Consider the following 20,158-nt stretch of genomic DNA (forward strand, 5'->3'; position numbering starts at 1 on the left):
GATCTTGAGTTGCACCTCACTCGTGACCTCTGCCTAAGTCTCAGGGGCAACAGAAAAATACTGCAACCAAAAACAGGCCGATCATCGTATAAAATGCGTCAGGAATAAGCCGCTCATAAGACCGAAAATCCTCAGCGGCATAAGACTGAGACCAAGCTCGAGGAAATTCTATAAGTATTTAGGGTGAGCAGAAAACACGCACTTAGAGCCATTAGCGTAAATGGATTTGGAATGTGACCAAGTAAAAAGTTTGTATAAATTAGAAAACGGACCATGGCATTGGCATTCGTTAGCTTATAAGGAGTTCCTGATCATCTTGTGGACCAGAAACAAAGTAAAAAGCTCTCATGCATAAGTAGCTACCTGTCCATATGGAAATATGCATCGACCCTGCAAAACAATTTAATACCGCAGAAAACAAAGAGTGTTGATCCTTTTAACACGTTAATGAGTTTATAATTGTGTGGCCACACTTCGAAAGCGACATAAACATGACGTTTTTTTTTCCTGGTTAGCGTGCATCATTGTTTGTGTGTTTGGCCGAAAAAAAATCGTCTGTTCAATGGCAAATAACGCTCATGGAATAAGTTGTGAGTGTTCATGTGTGAAATACTTGACAATCTGCCCATAACACTGCATCATTTAAGATATACATTTTATTCAAGATGTCATAGTATTTTTATTCGTGTTTTTTTTTTCTTGCTAGTCAGATAAATTAAATAAACTTGTATCACAGACACACATACAAATAAATAAACGTTGCAGCCTTGAAATAAAAAAAAATATGTCATTGATATTAATGTACCAAGCATTCGTGTACATGATCAGACCAAGATGATTAAATTTAAATTACATAGCAATTATCCTACGAAAAACAAAAAAATGCAAACCTCACTTACCCATGAGTTATCTTTGAACTGCGCCATAGCGATCTGCAGGTTTCAGCTTCCACCAACAAATGCACCTGAACCCTCACACACAACTTCACGGCGGCAGTGTTGATGCTGGCTCTTTTCGATGTCAATGACGATACACAACTGTAGGTATGGCAGTGGATAAGCGCACAACAATCTCAGATCTTCATCTCGTATGCGTGCTTACGTTGACGGCGACCTTCCTGCTTTGTGCGCTGTGTTTGCAGATTTGCTATAGTGACTCTTCGGTAACTCGATGGTTGTATTTTGCAATGACCCGCAAAAGGTACACCAACCAGTCGCAGTCTCCCCGATCGACCAACGGTTTCTCACTAATTGACCAATTAACATTTGACACCCATCAGGGTAGTTTCGTGACAGCGGATCTCCATTCGTTTCGCTTGTTTCAATTGATTCAATTATTCAAATTTTGCGCAACACTTTTCAACTCGGTTCGGAAGAAAGTCTCCGGTCTTCTTTTGCACTTCGTCACCAAAATAGATAAGCTTCGACTAAGCTAATTCACGATTCAAACAATGCACAGACATCGAAATGACTCTTCTACTCTTCCAGACACGAAAACAGCTCCGTTCGTCGTCGGTTGATGAATACACAAACTACTAAATCCACTCTCTCCTCGGCGAGCTGCGACACAGATAACGAGACACGCGAACACAAAAAAAAATGCAACTTATTGTAAATCGTCTGGAGACGACACAAAATGTAAAACAAGCCGCTTCCACCTGTTGTGAACCCCCGAAATCGTTACTTTCATTCACTCTCCGTTTTATCTTCTCCGCACAGACAGCACAATCTAGATATCGCGTTCCCCCTGTTCAAGCATACCACGATACACCATGGATGACCGTCAGCCAGCGCAAATCGTCGACGTGACAACGAACGATCACTCACTCACCTAAACTCACTAACCTCGCGATGATGTTTGCCGACAATTAACCTCGATTCCATTCACTGCCCTTTATCGCACAATCCAACTCCACTAATGATCATTGCCCACCAACGAACGAGCGAACCGCGCGGGTTGAGGATCAATGAGCGCGCACTTTCGACACGGGATAAGACACCTCTTCAACAGCGACCAACAAAGTCGACGACGACATCCGAAGACACGATCATTTGGGCAGCTAATCTGCAGGTCACGAGTCACCTAGAAAGAACAACCAGAGCTCTAGCAAACTCTCGCCATCATCATCAGCCAGCACTCAGTTTCGTTTAAACATCAACGACTGATTACTACAAAATCAGCGCAATATTGCGCGACACCGAAAACACCCAACAAAACAACGCACACACCTTGCGCGAGGCGCGACTTGATGCGCGCGAGTGCGTACGACACGAAGCTCGCGATCAAAACAAACGACCGCGAATGCACTCTGGCTGGGATGCAGACGCAAACAGATAAGCACAGCTCGGCGCAGAGATAACGTTCAAACAATCACGGTGGCGGTACAAAACCGACTGACTGGACTGGAGTTGGAAATTTTCCCCCGTTGGGTGGGCTCCCCAACACAAGCAACACGATGCTAACCGGTACGATCGTTTGTTGGGGCTGGGTTGGAGCGGAAAGGTTTTGAATGAATGAATGAATTCTCATTCTCCCGTGGTTTCAATCGAGCGCACGTTTGCTCTCAGTCGAGGGCACACTGATTCATTTCCACACAGAGTTTGGTGACTGGAGTTAATAAAATGATTCAAAATAAATAAAATAACAATGAACATTCATTCAGGGCGATTTTAGAAAATCTCGTTGGCATCTTACTTACCTTACCTTACCGGTCTGGCTAAGACCGGGGTGGCCTCTGCTGTACATAGTAGCCGCCTCCATTCCACTCGGTCCATGGCTGTTTGTCTCCAGTTCCGCATTCTGCGTAGGGTCAGCAGATCGTCCTCCACTTGGTCGACCCACCTAGCTCGCTGCGCTCCACGTCTTCTTGTACCGGTCGAATGACTCTCGAGAACCATTTTATTCGGGTTGCTATCCGATATCCTGATGACGTGCCCTACCGATTTTCGCGGTATGGACGATAGTTGGTTCTCTCAGCAGCTGATGCAGCTCGTGGTTCATTCGCTTTCTCCAAGTCCCGTCTTCCATCTGCACTCCGCCGTAGATGATACGCAACACCTTCCGTTCGAAAACTCCAAGGGCACGTTGGTCCTCTGCACGTAGGGTCCATGTTTCGTGCCCATAGAGGACGACCGGTCTAATCAGCGTTCTGTAGAAGGGTAACTTCGTATTACGGCGAACTTTATTCGATCGTAGAGTTCTGCGGAGTCCAAAGTAAGAACGATTTCCTGCCACAATGCGCCTCTGAATTTCTCTGCTGGTGTCGTTGTCGGCGGTCACCAGTGAGCCCAAGTACACGAATTCTTCAACCGCCTCGATTTCATCACCGTCGATATAAATTCGGGGTGGCGGGCGCGGTGATTCCTCCCTGGAACCCTTTGTCATCATGTACTTTGTCTTCGACACATTAATGACTAATCCGATTCGCCTGGCTTCACTCTTTATTCGGATGTACGTTTTTCACTCTTTAGTCGGATGTACGTTTCCGCCATTGTCTCAAATTTACGAGCAATAATATCAATATCATCGGCGAAACCAAGCAGCTGAACGGACTTCGTGAAAATCGTCCCACTCGTGTTTATCCCCGCTCTTCGAATTACACCCTCCAAAGCAATGTTGAACAGCAAGCACGAAAGACCATCACCTTGCCGTAACCCTCTGCGAGATTCGAAGGGACTCGAGAGCGTCCCTGATACTCGAACTACGCACATCACTCGATCCATCGTCGCCTTGATCAACCGTATCAGTTTATCCGGGAATCCGTATTCGTGCATAATCTGCCATAGCTGTTCTCGATCGATTGTATCATACGCCGATTTGAAATCGATGAACAAGTGATGTGTGGGCACGTTGTATTCGCGGCATTTCTGCAACACCTGGCGGATGGCGAACATCTGGTCCGTTGTAGCGCGTTCACCCATAAATCCAGCTTGATATTGCCCCACGAACTCTCTTGCAATCGGTGATAGACGGCGGCATAAAATTTGAGAGAGTACATATCTTGTAGGCAGCGCTCAGTAGTGTGATCGCGCGGTAGTTTCCGCAATCCAACTTGTCGCCCTTTTTGTAGATGGGGCACACGATACCTTCCATCCATTCCTCCGGTAATACTTCCTCTTCCCAAATCTTGGTAATGACCCAGTGTAGTGCTCTCACCAGTGCTTCTCCACCGTATTTTAGAAGCTCGCTTGGTAGTTGATCTGCTCCAGCGGCTTTGTTGTTTTTCAACCGGCCAACCTCCTCCTCAATCTCTTGAAGGTCAGGGGCCGGAAGTCTTTCGTCCTGTGCACATCGTAATGCTGCCGCCACCTCTCGACCACCTCACGCTCGCTCGTGAGAATATTCCCGTGATTATCTCGGCACATGTCGGCTTGTGGCACAAAGCCTCTGCGCGAGCGGTTCAGCTTCTCGTAGAACTTCCGTGTGTCCTTAGCGCGGTACATCTCTTCCATCGCTTCACGATCTCGTTCTTCCTGCTGGCGCTTCTTCATCCGGAAGACTGAGTTCTGCCTGTTCCGCGCCTGTTTGTAACGTGCCTCATTCGCTCTCGTACGGTGTTGCAGCATTCTCGCCCATGCTGCATTCTTCTCGTTTTTCAACTGTTCACATTCGCCGTCGTACCAGTCGTTTCTGTGATTCGAAGTCGCGAAGCCTAGTGCTGTAGCCGAGGTACTAGCTATGGCGGATCGGATGTCCCTCCAGCCATCTTCAAGTGTAGCTGCGCCAAGCTGCTCTTCCGTTGGTAGGGCCACTGCTAACTGCTGCGCGTAGTCTTGCGCCACTTCTACGTTACGAAGTTGCTCGAAGTTGAGCCGCGGCGTTCGACTTCGACGCGTGGTGATAACTGTCGAAAGTTTTGAGCGCATGCATACAGCGACTAAGTAGTGATCCGAATCTATATTCGCACTGCGGTATGTGCGGACGTTGGTTATATCCGAGAAGAATTTACCGTCGATTAGAACGTGGTCGATTTGGTTTTCTGTTTGATGATCGGGTGATCTCCAGGTGGCTTTGTGGATATCTTTGCGGGGGAAGAAGGTGCGTCGGACTACCATACCACGGGATGCTGCAAAATTTACGCACCGCTGGCCGTTATCATTCGATACGGCGTGCAGGCTGTTTCGCCCGATTACCGGTCTGTACATTTCCTCCCTTCCTACCTGCGCGTTCATGTCGCCGACAACGATTTTCACGTCACGCGGCGAGCAACCATCGTATGTTTGCTCTAACTGCGCGTAGAACGCTTCTTTCTCGTCATCGGGTCTCCCTTCGTGTGGGTAGTGGACGTTGATGATGCTGTAGTTGAAGAAACGACCCTTAACTCTCAACATGTACATCCTTGCGTTGATCGGCTGCCACCCGATCACACGTTGTCGCATCTTGCCCAACACTATAAATCCTGTTCCCAGTTCATTGGTGGTGCCACAGCATTGGTAGAAGGTAGCCGCTCGATGCCCGCTTTTCCATACTTTCTGTCCAGTCCAACAAAGTTCCTGCAACATCATGAGCTAATGAATAAGCGCGGTGAAGACACCGAAACGATGTGATATCAAATCGCACTTCTATTTGAGATTCCGCACTTCCTCGTCGCACTTTTAACTGCGCAATGCGCAATATTACTCTGAAGATAATGCAGCCCGGTTCCCTTGATTGCATAACTCATATAACATGAGTTGTACGACGAAAGGGACGGACCAGGGATTGAACCCAGGACCTACTGCATACGAATCACCAAGCCCGTCTCAAGACGACAGCAACCTAATTATCAGCAAATCAAAAGTTTTGAAGACAATATGATATTTCCACACACCATACTTATTATGCCCAAGACACATTTTGATTAATAATTAATCTTGTAGAAGTTTTCAGAATTACCATTTTGGTATTTTGGTGGTTCTTAGAACCACTTTTAGCCTATTTGAATAGAAAATGTTACTTGGGTGTTTTCAATTCGATCTCATCTATTGTTCGGGGTATCACCTTCCTCCCTCTGCTGGTACATATATATCATCGGTAATTGTAATCAATCATTATCAAATCCACTCTTGCCTCTCTAGATTAAGCCATTAAGCATTGAACAATGGCGGCAACATTTCTGGAGAAAGTGTCAATTTGACGAAGTGCAGCCTTCCCAAAGCGACCGACGAAACCCATAAAACGGACGGTAGTTGCCTCAGATAAGATGAATAATAGCCTTAGTGATCGCACGCGCTACCATTAGTGAGACTCCCGCACCAGACCAGAAGCGTGTTTAAAAGCTTTGTATAATTAAGATTGTTCCATTACAATCTAGGCAACAGCTTTCTGATTTTCACTTTCAAAATGATGTCAAAGTCATTGTCTTAGATCATGTTCAAGTTGGGTTTATCCTTAATTCAATCTGTTTTACTTTCAGAACTAACTTATCAAGAAGAACTACGAATTCACTATATTATGTTTATCAAATGAATTGCATTTGTCTACCATTTTTTCACTTCCTCATGTACCGATTTTCCTGTTCTGTGAATTCGTCGCTTCACTCTCATTAATGTCACTCGTTAAAATCTCAGCCAAGAATAATATTGCAACTCATACGACATTGGTTGAGGAAAGAAAACTGCATGTTCTTACTTTGCAAATCATCTAAAGCAATTAATATTCTTTAAGTTCCTATAAAAAACTGAAGTAACTATTTTTAATTTTTACCTTTAGAAAAATATTAGATAATCCAAAATTGGAAAGTTAGGTTACTCAATGTAACTCAGTGCATCACCTAATATACTACAGTAGTTAAGTTACGCAACGGAAGGCAGGACATTGAATAAACCATAATCATTAAAACTGACCTATGGCGCCCAATCAATAGCACAACGTTCGCACCGGACAATCGACTCGACGTAGTGAAACGAAATGGAAAATAAACAAACAGACAAACCAAATCAAACTAAACCCAAATTAAGTCACCTTCAAAGCTGACCAACCTTTTACCGCCTAGCTAAGTTTACGCATTGGGGGCGCACGGTAGGTAAAGTCTTATGATATATTGTACAACGAAAACCAATTCAAATCTTTAGACAGAGACTGCTCGTCATGGCTCACGTCGTAGGTAATAATGGCCCCTAAGAGGGCGGCAGCAAGGGGCGTTGACATGGCGCACGAAGAAAGCTCGAAAAAATAAATCACTTTGATGAAAGAATACCGCGTGTCGAGCGCCTATGGGGTAATACTATCGCACGTTGTCTGTCACCGAAAATAGTAAAGGCGGTTCGCCCACTTAGGACGGATGACTTCTCAAAGCTGCGATGACAGTTTTTTCTTTCTTTCTTTCTCTATTTAATCTAATGCCTAAAAGAGTCTATTCCTCTTTATGTCAATACGCACAACAGTTGGCGGTAAGTCGTTTGACTTTGAGTCAAAAAACGCACACGCCGCTTACAATTAATCCCGTTGTGTAACTTAACGTTTTCTTGAAAGTGTAACTTGCAACATGATCTTGGTATATCAGCCTGATATAATAAATAGATAGTTGTCAATTAGTTCCGGATGAAGAATGTTTCAATTTGTTGAGATCCAAAGCGTTCAAAAGTTTGATCATTCATTTCTATACCGGCTACATCCTAATAGTAAAAGACCTAATGGCATCAATCATTCAAGGACAAAAATGCACATGTGCAAACAGCTGACCGTTCTGGTTGTCCTTGCCCTTGTCTTATTTGTTACACCTTTCACCTGTTGCAGAAACAATAAATAAATAAATTCCTCTCTGCTCCGATTGAGTAGTACCCATGCATACGGCCATACCCCAGATGCATGGGGAGTGCAATTTCCATCAATTCGATGATTTAGCTCACTATAAGCTCAACCTACTTACTTTCGTTTGGGTCGCGGTTTTATTATGGAGAGCGAGCGTGTTCGGCATGCTGATTTACAGTGAAAGAGAGAGAATGAATTAAACTTACTCTTCGTGGATCGACTGGTTCGCTTCAAATCAGTGTGGTTCAGCGTTCATCTGATTAGTGATAGTGATTTCACTCTCACGCCTTTAAATATCCCGAGCTCAAGATGATGACAAATTTATGTTATTTCAAAGCTCTGTCTTCGAGTAGAGAGACTTTAGATTTTGTTAGATTTTTACTAAATTATAAATTTAAGGAGCGGGTTGGATCGAAGAGTAGGACCGTAGGACGATCCGGATCCGTTTAGTTAAAACCATTTATTTTATCTTTTCAAGCTTCAAAAGAGAAAGATTATTTTGCAATTTCAATCATCAGGTCGAACGAGTCTCACACTATGTTAAGAACCTTCCCCGGCCCCAAAAGTACCCACATGCAAAGTTTCACGCTAATCTGTCCAGTATTTCCCGAATCCATTAGACAGACAGACAGACAGACAGACAGACAGACAGACAGACAGACAGACAGACAGACAGACAGACAGACAGACAGACAGACAGACAGACAGACAGACAGACAGACAGACAGACAGACAGACAGACAGACAGACAGACAGACAGACAGACAGACAGACAGACAGACAGACAGACAGACAGACAGACAGACAGACAGACAGACAGACAGACAGACAGACAGACAGACAGACAGACAGACAGACAGACAGACAGACAGACAGACAGACAGACAGACAGACAGACAGACAGACAGACAGACAGACAGACAGACAGACAGACAGACAGACAGACAGACAGACAGACAGACAGACAGACAGACAGACAGACAGACAGACAGACAGACAGACAGACAGACAGACAGACAGACAGACAGACAGACAGACAGACAGACAGACAGACAGACAGACAGACAGACAGACAGACAGACAGACAGACAGACAGACAGACAGACAGACAGACAGACAGACAGACAGACAGACAGACAGACAGACAGACAGACAGACAGACAGACAGACAGACAGACAGACAGACAGACAGACAGACAGACAGACAGACAGACAGACAGACAGACAGACAGACAGACAGACAGACAGACAGACAGACAGACAGACAGACAGACAGACAGACAGACAGACAGACAGACAGACAGACAGACAGACAGACAGACAGACAGACAGACAGACAGACAGACAGACAGACAGACAGACAGACAGACAGACAGACAGACAGACAGACAGACAGACAGACAGACAGACAGACAGACAGACAGACAGACAGACAGACAGACAGACAGACAGACAGACAGACAGACAGACAGACAGACAGACAGACAGACAGACAGACAGACAGACAGACAGACAGACAGACAGACAGACAGACAGACAGACAGACAGACAGACAGACAGACAGACAGACAGACAGACAGACAGACAGACAGACAGACAGACAGACAGACAGACAGACAGACAGACAGACAGACAGACAGACAGACAGACAGACAGACAGACAGACAGACAGACAGACAGACAGACAGACAGACAGACAGACAGACAGACAGACAGACAGACAGACAGACAGACAGACAGACAGACATTTATGCCATCTGGAAATACTAGGAAGATTTGCAGGCAGGCTTTCCAAATGTACACCCTTCTCGCAACAGCCCGCGCAAGGCTGAATCGACACTCTCTTATGTGTGCAGACCACCTCTCGTTACCGTGTGCAACACCATCAGTGAGAAATGTATCGCCAACAGCACGCACACGCATGAGCGAAAGATGTATTGAAACAGCCGCTGCTTCGGTTGCTTGCCTGACAGTTGCATACTCGAGTCGTATCGAGCCGAGTGGGAAACGTCTTGAGTATTGTTGGCCGCATGGCGATGACAATCTTCGGCTAACCAAGCCGGCTGTCGCGTAAAGGGTGTCATAGGCTGTTACGGGAGCACATGGCTTAACGCTAAAAGTTATTCACAAAATATGTGCTCAATAAATATTATTTTACAAACATGATATGCCTTTCACAAGATGCCCCAGGGGTGAAAAGAAGTTTGTGCCAGCGTTTGTCAAAATTGTAATTTGGCTAAAATATACCACTTATGTGAGATTTAACTCTCTTTTATATTGAAAACATAGCAGTGCATTTCACATGCCAATAAAAAATAAGGCTATGCAAAATACTCTACTAGAATAAGACTTACAGGTACATATTCTCTATTTGAAAAAATACATAATACATGAAACGCGTCAATAATTTTGAGCGTGGGATATACCACGATACTCGACACGTTCAACAGAAGTAAAATGCTCGGGCCGAGCGCAGCGATTTTCGTCACTTCGTGTCCAGCCAACGAGAGACGGTTTGGGTGAGAGCCGAGGTTGTTATTGGCGAATGAACGCACAGTGAAAGCAGACGATGTGAGCAGTTCCCGACAGTGATGTTGTAGGTCGCATGAGTTTTATTCTGTGGGCTGCCATGAACCATGCATTCACAAGGCTGTCATGGGGATAAGAGTGCGACAGCCATCAAAATGCTATCATGATGCGGTACTTTTGGGAAGCCTGTTTGCAGGACTCAGTTTAGAGTGAATGATTGAATGATCTGATGACACGGATTTCCCTAATGGCGGAGAAGAGCGGAGTACTCCATTATACCTGACAGCGAATGCACTGCCTGAACGTTTTACCGCCATAGGCTTGACATAGTCGAGGCCGACATAATTTGAACAACCTAGCACAACATTCCTAGAGTACCGTAATCCGGGGTCAAATTGATCACTTTAAAACAACTTTTGCGGATAACATCAGTGCCAATTCAAATATTGCCAAAAGAATTTCTAAAGCCAGTACCCAGTGGATCTCCATGGAATCATGTGACAGAATTTTGTTCAACAAATATAAACTTATAGGTAAATAACTCCAAATATCAAAAAATTGGAAAGGTTACTTTGGGGCGAAATTGATCAGTAGGGTGCGGGCACCGGTTTTGGCCAGTCTAAGGGAAATCATTTTTAAAAAAATAATCAATAATCCTATGAAAACAACCAATGCGTCAAAAGAAAGGTTTCAATCTATATTTTGAAGGAAAAATGCTGAAATCAAGCCAATACTTGATTTTTGTATTAAAAGTGGCACTGGCCAAAATAGAAGCTCTGCCGCAGTTTTGGCCATAGTTTTAAGTTTGGTTTCTATTTTGGCCAATCACGTGTATTTCTTATGGGAGTGGCCAAATTAGAAGCACCCTGGCCAAAATAGATATATGGAGACAGATTTTTTTAGGGAAATATATTTTTTTCTATTAGTTTTTAATCAAAATGTGTGGTTTTCACAGCTGTTATCATCATATTATATTAGGATCTACTAGTAAAAAATAAATTTACGCCGATTTAGATCGCAACAGGTTCAATACCGCACTATGGCCAAAACTCCGGACTGGCCAAAACTGAAGCTTCTACCCTATACAATAAAGCATCGGTTGGAAAAGAAAATTTCCTTGTCCACTTAATTTTGCTCTTCTCAAACCGAATAACGCGTTTAAAATCTTAATACTAGTGAATTAATTACTTTAAATGCAAAATTAAATTTTGAAATTTACCCTTAAGGTGAAACATCAAGAAATCCCGTTGCAATTTTGCATACAAACTTTAGAGGCACAAATCTGACAAACGAAGCATCAAAACAAGCCGCACTTGATTATCCTGGCTTTGCTCACTTGCAAAAAGAGGCAGCTTTTCCAAATCGAGCGCATTTGTTTACGAATTTTTAAGATTTGTGCTCTTGAAAACGTGAGTAGGGGTCCAAGTTGGCCATTGTGGCAGCCATATTGGTATTCTTTGAAGTTTCTCCTTAAACGCCTTAAAGTAGGCAATTTCATTTGAAATAAGTGATATCTAACACAATAAATGACTATTTCATCATGAAATGATTTTTTTAACTATTGCATGTTCTGATTAGCTACAAAACTTCCCAACCAAGGCTCCACAAGAATGTTAAAACAGACAATTTACAAGAAGTTCTATTAGCAATCGATTGTTTAGTAGCAATGATTTCAAATAATATTGGAAATACATTGCAAATTCCTAAGAAAAAAAAGGCAAAACTAACATTTTTTCCAAAAAAATTAAAGTCTACACTCATCTCTAGACATCTACGAACCAGATGACGAAAAAAGTTTAGGATCATTACGAAGCTTAAAAGTTCCTAGTATGGGATTACAATATAGTACCCGAATGATCAATTTCACTCCGCAGATCAATTTGACCCCGGTTTACGGTACTATCGTTTCGCTGTTGGCAAGTACGTAGTTACGTGCGGTAATAAGGCAATCCATGAGACAGATGCGATCAACTGATTTTCCTTGTTTACCATGTATTTTTGACATTCGTCGATCAGGGTGACAGTTGAACACAAAGGAATTTGTTTAGCACCGAGAACACTCGACGAAAATTTGGTAAGCTGCACGTACACTGTGTTTACAATTTCAGCTGTCACCCCCATCGCGATATGTTCTCATGGATTGCCTTATACCAATCAATCAGAGGCAATGGTGACGAAAGGAACTTGCAGTCGTATGTAAGGTCCAGAGCTGCTCCGATACGGCTGTCCACACGAAGAACTTTTTGTTCATCTGCAAATGACGAATGTTTGTAGATCTTGCTTGACTTGTCAATCATCTACGTCTGGTCCTTGTTGAGCAGCATAGCTACATCAAGATATGCTGACAGTTCAGACCGCTGTATTTCGTCCTACAACAGTAGGCCATTTTCAGTTGATCCAGCCTACGATTTCGTCCATAATCGATGAAACGGATCCAAGACATTTACCAAGCGTTCTCACTTTGAACATTGATTAAAGTCTATCAACTGCACGTTTTTAACTTTCCCATAGATTAAAAAAGGACGCAGCTCTTCCGTAGTTTCCAAATACTCCGCCATATCATGCTTTGACCATTCTTCTTCCGGATGTAGCATGAAATCTGATCCTTGGGTCGATCTGAAATCAGAGTTGAGGCAAAGACTCTCTCCAATGGGTCGCTTCATCGGCGTTTTACTTCTAGGGCATCGATCACCACGTCTTCGACAATACCTGCTTGGTTCCCTTGCCATTCCTGTTTATTTTACTTCTTCGTTGACCGCCTTGTTTTGCTTGTTACGAACTGCGTGTAGAAGAGATGGTTTTCTCAAGCACATGCGGCTAATATGATAGTCTTTCAGAACCTTCTAACGACGTTCTAGATGTATCTTCTTGCAGATCACGCAGTACTCAAGCTAGTACTATGGAATGCGACAAGCCAGGCGCAAACCCGATAAATAAGACTCTATTGTAGGCTTTCCTTTCTGGAAGTCGAACTGGTTATTCGACTGGCCATCTGTAAGCGCGCTGTATCTCAAAAGTATGTTGAGGTTGTTGCTCTTGAGCACCTTCCCCGCCATGCCGAGTAATTTGGTCTATATTCCGACGGATCACCGGGCCACTAAGCTCTGCAGATATTTCGCGGTGGTGAACTTGAGAATGAAGTAGGGTGTATCATGCTGCCCACCAAGCCAATATGTATTATGAAACGTATACAGTACGGCAGACTTCAGTTAGCTGAGCCTGGTCATGTTTCCAAAGATGGAGGACCTACGAAACATCATTTTTGAGTAACTCCATTGTCACATGTCTTCAAGATGTGAAATCATTCAATAACTTTACACATAACCAGCAACACCATAACCACCAAACCTGCCCCTGTCTCTACCTGCAATCATATACATCGGCTGTTGAGTTCACGAGTTCATGGTCAATTCCAATCTTGCTGTCTCCCTTTTCAGAAGAGCAAAACTCCTCTGCCGCCATACGATACTTGAATTCAATTCAATCAGCGTTGCACGTATCAGCCTAATCAATTTCAAAGGAAACCCATGTTCCGACATTTTTTGTCAGAGCTTATTTTATTTATCGGAATCGTTCGCTGCTGCCAAACGCTTCAAGAAAACAAATAACGTAAAGAGCAAGTTATCTGACCGGTTTCAACAGATTCTTAGTTGTGGAATATGTGTGTAAACTTTGGCCGTGAGTTCGTGGTCTTCAATTTAGTACCTAAATTAGAAAATTATTGTTGGTATTATTATATCTTTCAACTCGGCCCTCTGCACCACCGTGAGTGATCAAAGCAAAGCAAAGCAAAGATAACCGTACACATCGTAGTTGCTACTCCGTGATTGACCAGAACAATCGAAGTTGCACAGAGAGCCAATGAATGTGAAAGCTTGGGACTAGCTAACCATTCTCAATGTGCACAATTCGAGAGTTCAGCTATTTAAAGTCAATAACGGCGCTGGCCACGTCCTTACGGTCATCAGGAAAGGGAATAAATGTTAGTTCGACAACCGTTGCTACTAGAAACCGTGGAATCCACAGCATCCCCACAGTTGTCACGGGAAGGAATGGTGGTTAGTAGGGTAGGGTAAGGTGTGGATCTAGGAGCCACCTCTGTTAGGTGATATGATCCACTAGTTATATGGAAATTCACGTCGCGGTCTTCATCACGATTATGATTTATTTGATCACGATGACCACTGATCCCGGATTTCGTGATCGCGTTTCCATCGCCCTACCGTGGAAACCGACTGATTCCGCATTCCACACTCGCGCTTGCATGGCTCTACCGAGAAAACCGACTGACCAACGAATATTGTAGTGCGATTCTGAACCCGGATTTTTCACTCGCACTTCCATCGCCCTACCGTGGAAACCGACTGACCAACGAATATTGTCCCTCTGCACCACCGTGAGTGATCAAGACATAAAGCAGTAAGTATGTAGTTTATATCAAGAAAATTTATTAAAATCAGTTGAAAAATAAAAACTTTTATTGCGAACGGAAAAACCGGTTCATCAAATAAATAAATATATACACTAGTAATACACCATGCCTAAGTTTTATAATACAAATGTACAATAAATGGAAGAAAATATATTTACAATAATGTTCTAACCTACACAAAATCAAAAAATATAATAGTTCACTACGTGCAAAAAACACTAAGCTCTTCATCGTCGTCAATCTCAAACTCTAAGAACCAACCTAATCAATCATCAATCCTTCCTACTGCGCTTGCTCCTCTTCTTAGACTTTTTATGTCGCCGTGGTAGATTACGCTCGTCGTATTCGTAGCATTCGCGACGGTCATCTCTCCTTCTGGCATCAACCCTCGGCGGCGGAGAGTGTGATCTGCGATCACGTTTACTCCGACGATCACTGCTGAAATCTACAACCTCTGGCGACGTCCTGTTGGTGGAGAATATGTAGGTATAGGAATAATATTGCCAACAATTGAAATCGATATCGTAGCAAAACGCCGACACTAGGGATGTTCACTCTCTGACGACGGAAGGTAACTTTGGGACTCGTCGTTTTGAAGGTTGGTATGCGCAATCGTTTATGTACTTTTCTCACTTAGTAGCTGTTACTAAACTTTGTCGGCATGATGGTTTACCTCTCTTGGTGAGGGTTTTGTAGGTTTTTACGCTTAATTGAAAATTTGTTAATGCCTACGGACTAACTTTCACAGTTTTTGCTCAACTTTTGTCATTACACAATAGACTTACTTACGGGTAAATGGTTATTAGAAATAGCAGTTTAAGGGAAAGCTAAGCGTGTGTGGATTTAGTGTCAAGCTTTTCTTTCGATACTCTTTTTGAACCTTGGTTTTGGTAGTTCATGTTAATAGAACGAAAGGCGATTAAGCCTACTTAGATATTGGAGAGATGGCATTGACTTTGTTTTGTTACACGAACGAAAACGGCTTTGTAACAAAGTAGGCTGCTGTAATATTGTGGGAGTAAAATCCTAAACCTAGGACGTAACATACTCTACAGCTCGCTCTTGACTGTACAATCAGTTACATCAAAGAACAAACACAAGGATACACAAAAAATGATCTAGGGGTACAAACAATCCAGACTCTCACCACACATGCACGCAAGAGAAAGTTAATATCTGAATCCCTGCTGTCTCAATTGTCCTTGACTAACCTTTGCAGTTTGCGCTTATCCGCATCATTGACCCCTATTCGCTTATCTAGTCTATCAAATACTCTGGACTTTTTCGCCGGAGGCGCAGCTTTGTCCTTTTCGCTCTGGCGCGAATCCGATCCGGAACCGGGTTTCATCACGATACGCCTGTTTCCGGAACCGAAACCACTCCGATGGTCACGGCTATCCCGACCGCTGTCACGGTTATCGCGGCCGCTATCCCGACTGTCGCGTCCTCCATCGCGAACTTCTCGGTTGCTGCTGACCAGCGGGGGTGGTTTCTCCTTCGGGGGTGACGATGTGGACTCGTTCAGAAGCTCCTCTTCGTACGCGTCCAGGAAGAGATCCAGCTCATCGCGATTGTCGATCACTTTGCGTTTTGGCGAGCTGGGGGACAGCGACAGCTCGTGGGATAACAACAGGTCATCGTGAGCGGTCGTCTTCTTCGAGGTATCGTTATCCGACGATGTGCCACCTGTGGTGGGTGCCTTCTTGGGCGAATCGGCGGGCTTACGCGATGACGCCGATGATGATGACGTTCCATGATTGGAGGATGAGTGGCGATCCGACGATGGAGGCTTGCTATCGGATTCGGATTTCTTTTTGAGCGAGATGATCTTCTTTTCGGTGACTACGATGGGAGTATACTTGGCGGGAGGTTCCTCGGATTTGCGGTCCTGCGGAAACATGGGATCAGTCAGTAGATGTTGTTGATGTAAGTACGCATTTTTTTTTTTTAAAGGGTTATTCATATCGAATTGACCAAACATGTTGTTAACACAAGAACACTCAATAGCTCATATCGAAACAAGCTTTCTTGTAATACTTTGAAACACATATCTTGATTCTTGGAACATATATCTTCTTAGTTCTTGGGCTCCTTGGTCTAGCGACTAGCGCCTATGAGAACTTCTACATTTAGGTATTTACTCAGAGCTTCCTCTGCTAATGACGGTTTTACATGTGTATATCATGTGGTACTAGATACACTATGTCCGAGAAGTAGAAAAAAATACGCAAAGTTCTTGGATCGACCGGGAATCGGAGGGATCGATTCATGCTGAATACATACGCCTTTACAGCTGTGTATATGTTCAGCCAGTCAATCTATGAGCTAGGCTGAATAAAAACTGCCTAATGTTCGAATTCATAACATTAAAGCCAACTAATTGTTTCAACTAACCATTGTTTGTTTGATAAATTACGTAAAAATACTTACCGAAGGTCTCGGCTTCTTATTCTCCTCCGCCGCCTGTTTCCGACGCATCTCCTTATCGCGAAGTATCTTCTCGCGAGCAGCTTTCTGCTTCTCAATTTCCATCCGATATGCTCTGGTTTCCGGATCTTCATCGTCATCCTTTCTCTGCAGAATAAAGGATAAAAATATTTAGGTGTTAGAAGAATTCACCAACATTCCAATATCCACCAACTTACATCACTATTGTTCCGTAGACCATCGCCATAGTCGCCGCTCTTTCGCCTCTTCGGGTACCGACTGTCGTCATCCCGATCGCGGCTGCCGTGACGCCGCGAAGGGAAGTTCCTCCTGGGTGGCCGGTTCGTATCCCGGTCCCGACTGCCGCCGCGATGACGCCGCGGTGACCTCGATCGTTCCCGTGGTGACCGATCGCGATGTTCCCTGTCGCGATCGCGATCCCTGTCCCGCGAGCGACCCCGTTCCCGATCGCGCTCCCCCCGGTCGCGATCCCGTTCCCGATCACGATCCCGCTCCCGGTCACGGTCCCGTTCGCGATCTCGGTCACGATCGCGATCGCGCTCTCGCTCCCTTTCGCGCGATGGTGACCGCTCGAAGCGGCGTTTCTCCACCTCGATGCGGTTTTTGTTAATGAACTCTTCCTGCTGGCGGAGTAGTTCCTCGTCGCTGACCGGCCGGCTGTTGATGTTGGCCAGGAACTGTTGGCTGCTGAGCGCATCGCGCATCAGTTGATCTGCGGGAGGGAAAATGGGGCAACTTGAGATTATGTAATCACTGGTGGATGGAATCGTTATGTTACTTACTTGTGGCAGCTTCAACGCCTCCCTTGAAATTCGGATTAATCAACACCTTTCTGGGAAGGACAGGTGTGGCGGCTATTACCGGAACGGCAGGAACTGCCCCCAAAGTGGGTGTATCGAAGCCAAGCAGTGGAGGTGGATGTGGCTGCAACGCGCCGAGCGGACCAGGGGGACCACTCAGGGGAGGCATTTCGGGTCCTCTGCCAGGTCCAACCATTGGGCCGAAAGGAGGTCCTCCGGGTGGCGGAGCACCAGGGCCACCCGGCCGATACATTGGCCCTCCGGGACCCATTCGAGGTCCTCCACGCATTGGATCGAACGGCGGGCGATCACCGGGACGCATCATTCCAGGCCGCATCATGGGATCGAAAGGAGGTCCCCGTGGCGGGAATGGTGGCCGCCCTCCCATGGGAAAGTTCATCCGGTTGTTGCGGAAGTTGTTCATATCGCCGGGAAAACCTGGACGCGGTGGAAAGCGAGGCCTCATGCCGCCACGGAATGGCCCTGGGCCGAAACCTGGTCCTCCGGGACCGCCTGGATGTGGAAGCATTCCAGGAGGCGGAAAATGTTGATCTCCAGAGGATGATCCACCGGAATCGCCGGAATGTTTGAAATTATTAGGCCTGCCCGAATGTGGCCGATGGGACTGCTGCGGTTGGTGATGCGACGCAGTGGAGTTTTTGCTGCTGGTTTCGTGCTTCCAGTCTCGCTTCTCTGTTGATTCATCGGTATCGTAGGAGAAATCCTGATCACGATCCTGCTTAGTGACGTGTAAATCCAGCACATCCTCGGTGGAAGTGGTATCGCACAGTTGACTGGATGATTTGGTTTTCTCATCTTTTGAATCCCTGACGTCCGATTGTGTAGAGGCTTGTGAAGAAACGGCATCTGTTTCTTCCTCCGTCTGTGCCGTATCCCGAGCAGATGAAGCATTCAAATCTGTTTGCGACACGGAAGTTTCCGTGAAGAGCGAGGTTCCTGAGGCCGACTCTGGAACCAAAGATGAACCCGAAACGGAAGATATGTCCGTTGTAGTGTCCCTGCCGGATTCAGACTCTGTCGAGGCTGGCAAGATTGTTTCCTGGCTGGAAGGTGGTTCGTCTTTCACGATCGCTTTGGATTCCTGCCGAGGAACTTCCTTTACTGGTTGTACTGTTTCCTGTTTAATAGTTTCTTTCTTGACTTCCGGTTGGGGATGTGATTCCTGCTTTGGCTGCTGCTGCTGCTGCTTCTTCTGCTGCGTCTGTGGCATCCGTTCGACGGGTTTTCTCGGCTGTGTCGGGGCCGCATCTTCCCTAGGGGCGGACACAACGGTTGGCGTCGCAGTGGAAGCGGTCGCTGGGGTTTCCGATTTTTTCGACTGACGCTGAGCGGCTTCCTTCTCCTTGGCCGCGAGCTGTTTGGCGACCCAGTCCTCCGATTCGTTGAGCAGGAACTCCTCCTCGTGCTGTTCGAGCTTGATGCCACTCTCTGGATAAACGATAAGAAAACGTGGGGCGTTTTGAAACTTAGACTTGTCGCTACCTAAGGCTTGACTGTCTGACTTGAGATTTTTTTTTTACTGACTGACTTTTTTAGGACTGGGGCAGTAGACTGCATAATAGGGTTTGATCAGTTGGATGTGTAACTTCTTTCAAATAGCTACCTTACATGATAGTAGTGGTGAACCTTCTAGTATTTCTTTGGATTTCTAATTTTACCTTAACTTTAATAACAATAGTTCAATAACTATATCGTAATGACTGTATTTTTTGTAATTATAACCAAACCATTTGACAAAATAATATTACATTCATGTTTTACTTCTCTAGATGTTGCTTTTATTATTAAGGAAAGTACAATCTTTTTTTCATTGAATGAACAGCGATGCTTATCTATGCATCAAAATAACACTTAATTGATTTCAACAATACATTCAAAACAATGTTTATAATATCACAGGTGAAATTACAGCTAGCTACGATGTTTCCTTGAACATTCCGAAGATTCACCATACTAGGATCAGTCTTTTTTATAAACTTATCAACTACAGTATATATTTACGTAAACTATTTTCTACAAGCAATTCTAAATTTCGATTTGGAAAAAAACATTAAGGTCATTTATCAATCAACTTTCTTTTAAATAATCTAAAACTGAAACAAGAGCACCAGGTGTAGTTTATCCCTCGAGAAGTCGCTCACGCTCACGCTCACGCTGTTAACCACAAGCTTGCATTACTCATGGTGCGTGTACTCAG

At 44.7% G+C, this 20,158-nt stretch overlaps 1 protein-coding gene across 1 annotated transcript; it reads right to left on the reverse strand.

The window, feature by feature from the left end:
- Window positions 1-15,278: 15,278 nt before the first annotated feature.
- Window positions 15,279-19,389, reverse strand: LOC109410666 (protein PRRC2A; the record flags this gene model as incomplete). Its single annotated transcript, XM_062843608.1, is given in 4 exon segments — window positions 15,279-16,580; window positions 17,123-17,266; window positions 17,338-17,852; window positions 17,923-19,389. Coding segments are annotated over 4 exon segments (2,822 nt in total), but the record flags the coding sequence as incomplete, so codon positions are not given.
- Between the last annotated feature and the right edge of the window lie 769 nt (window positions 19,390-20,158).

Source organism: Aedes albopictus, unplaced genomic scaffold (genome assembly GCF_035046485.1).
Source record: "Aedes albopictus strain Foshan unplaced genomic scaffold, AalbF5 HiC_scaffold_340, whole genome shotgun sequence".
Classification (NCBI taxonomy): domain Eukaryota; kingdom Metazoa; phylum Arthropoda; class Insecta; order Diptera; family Culicidae; genus Aedes; species Aedes albopictus.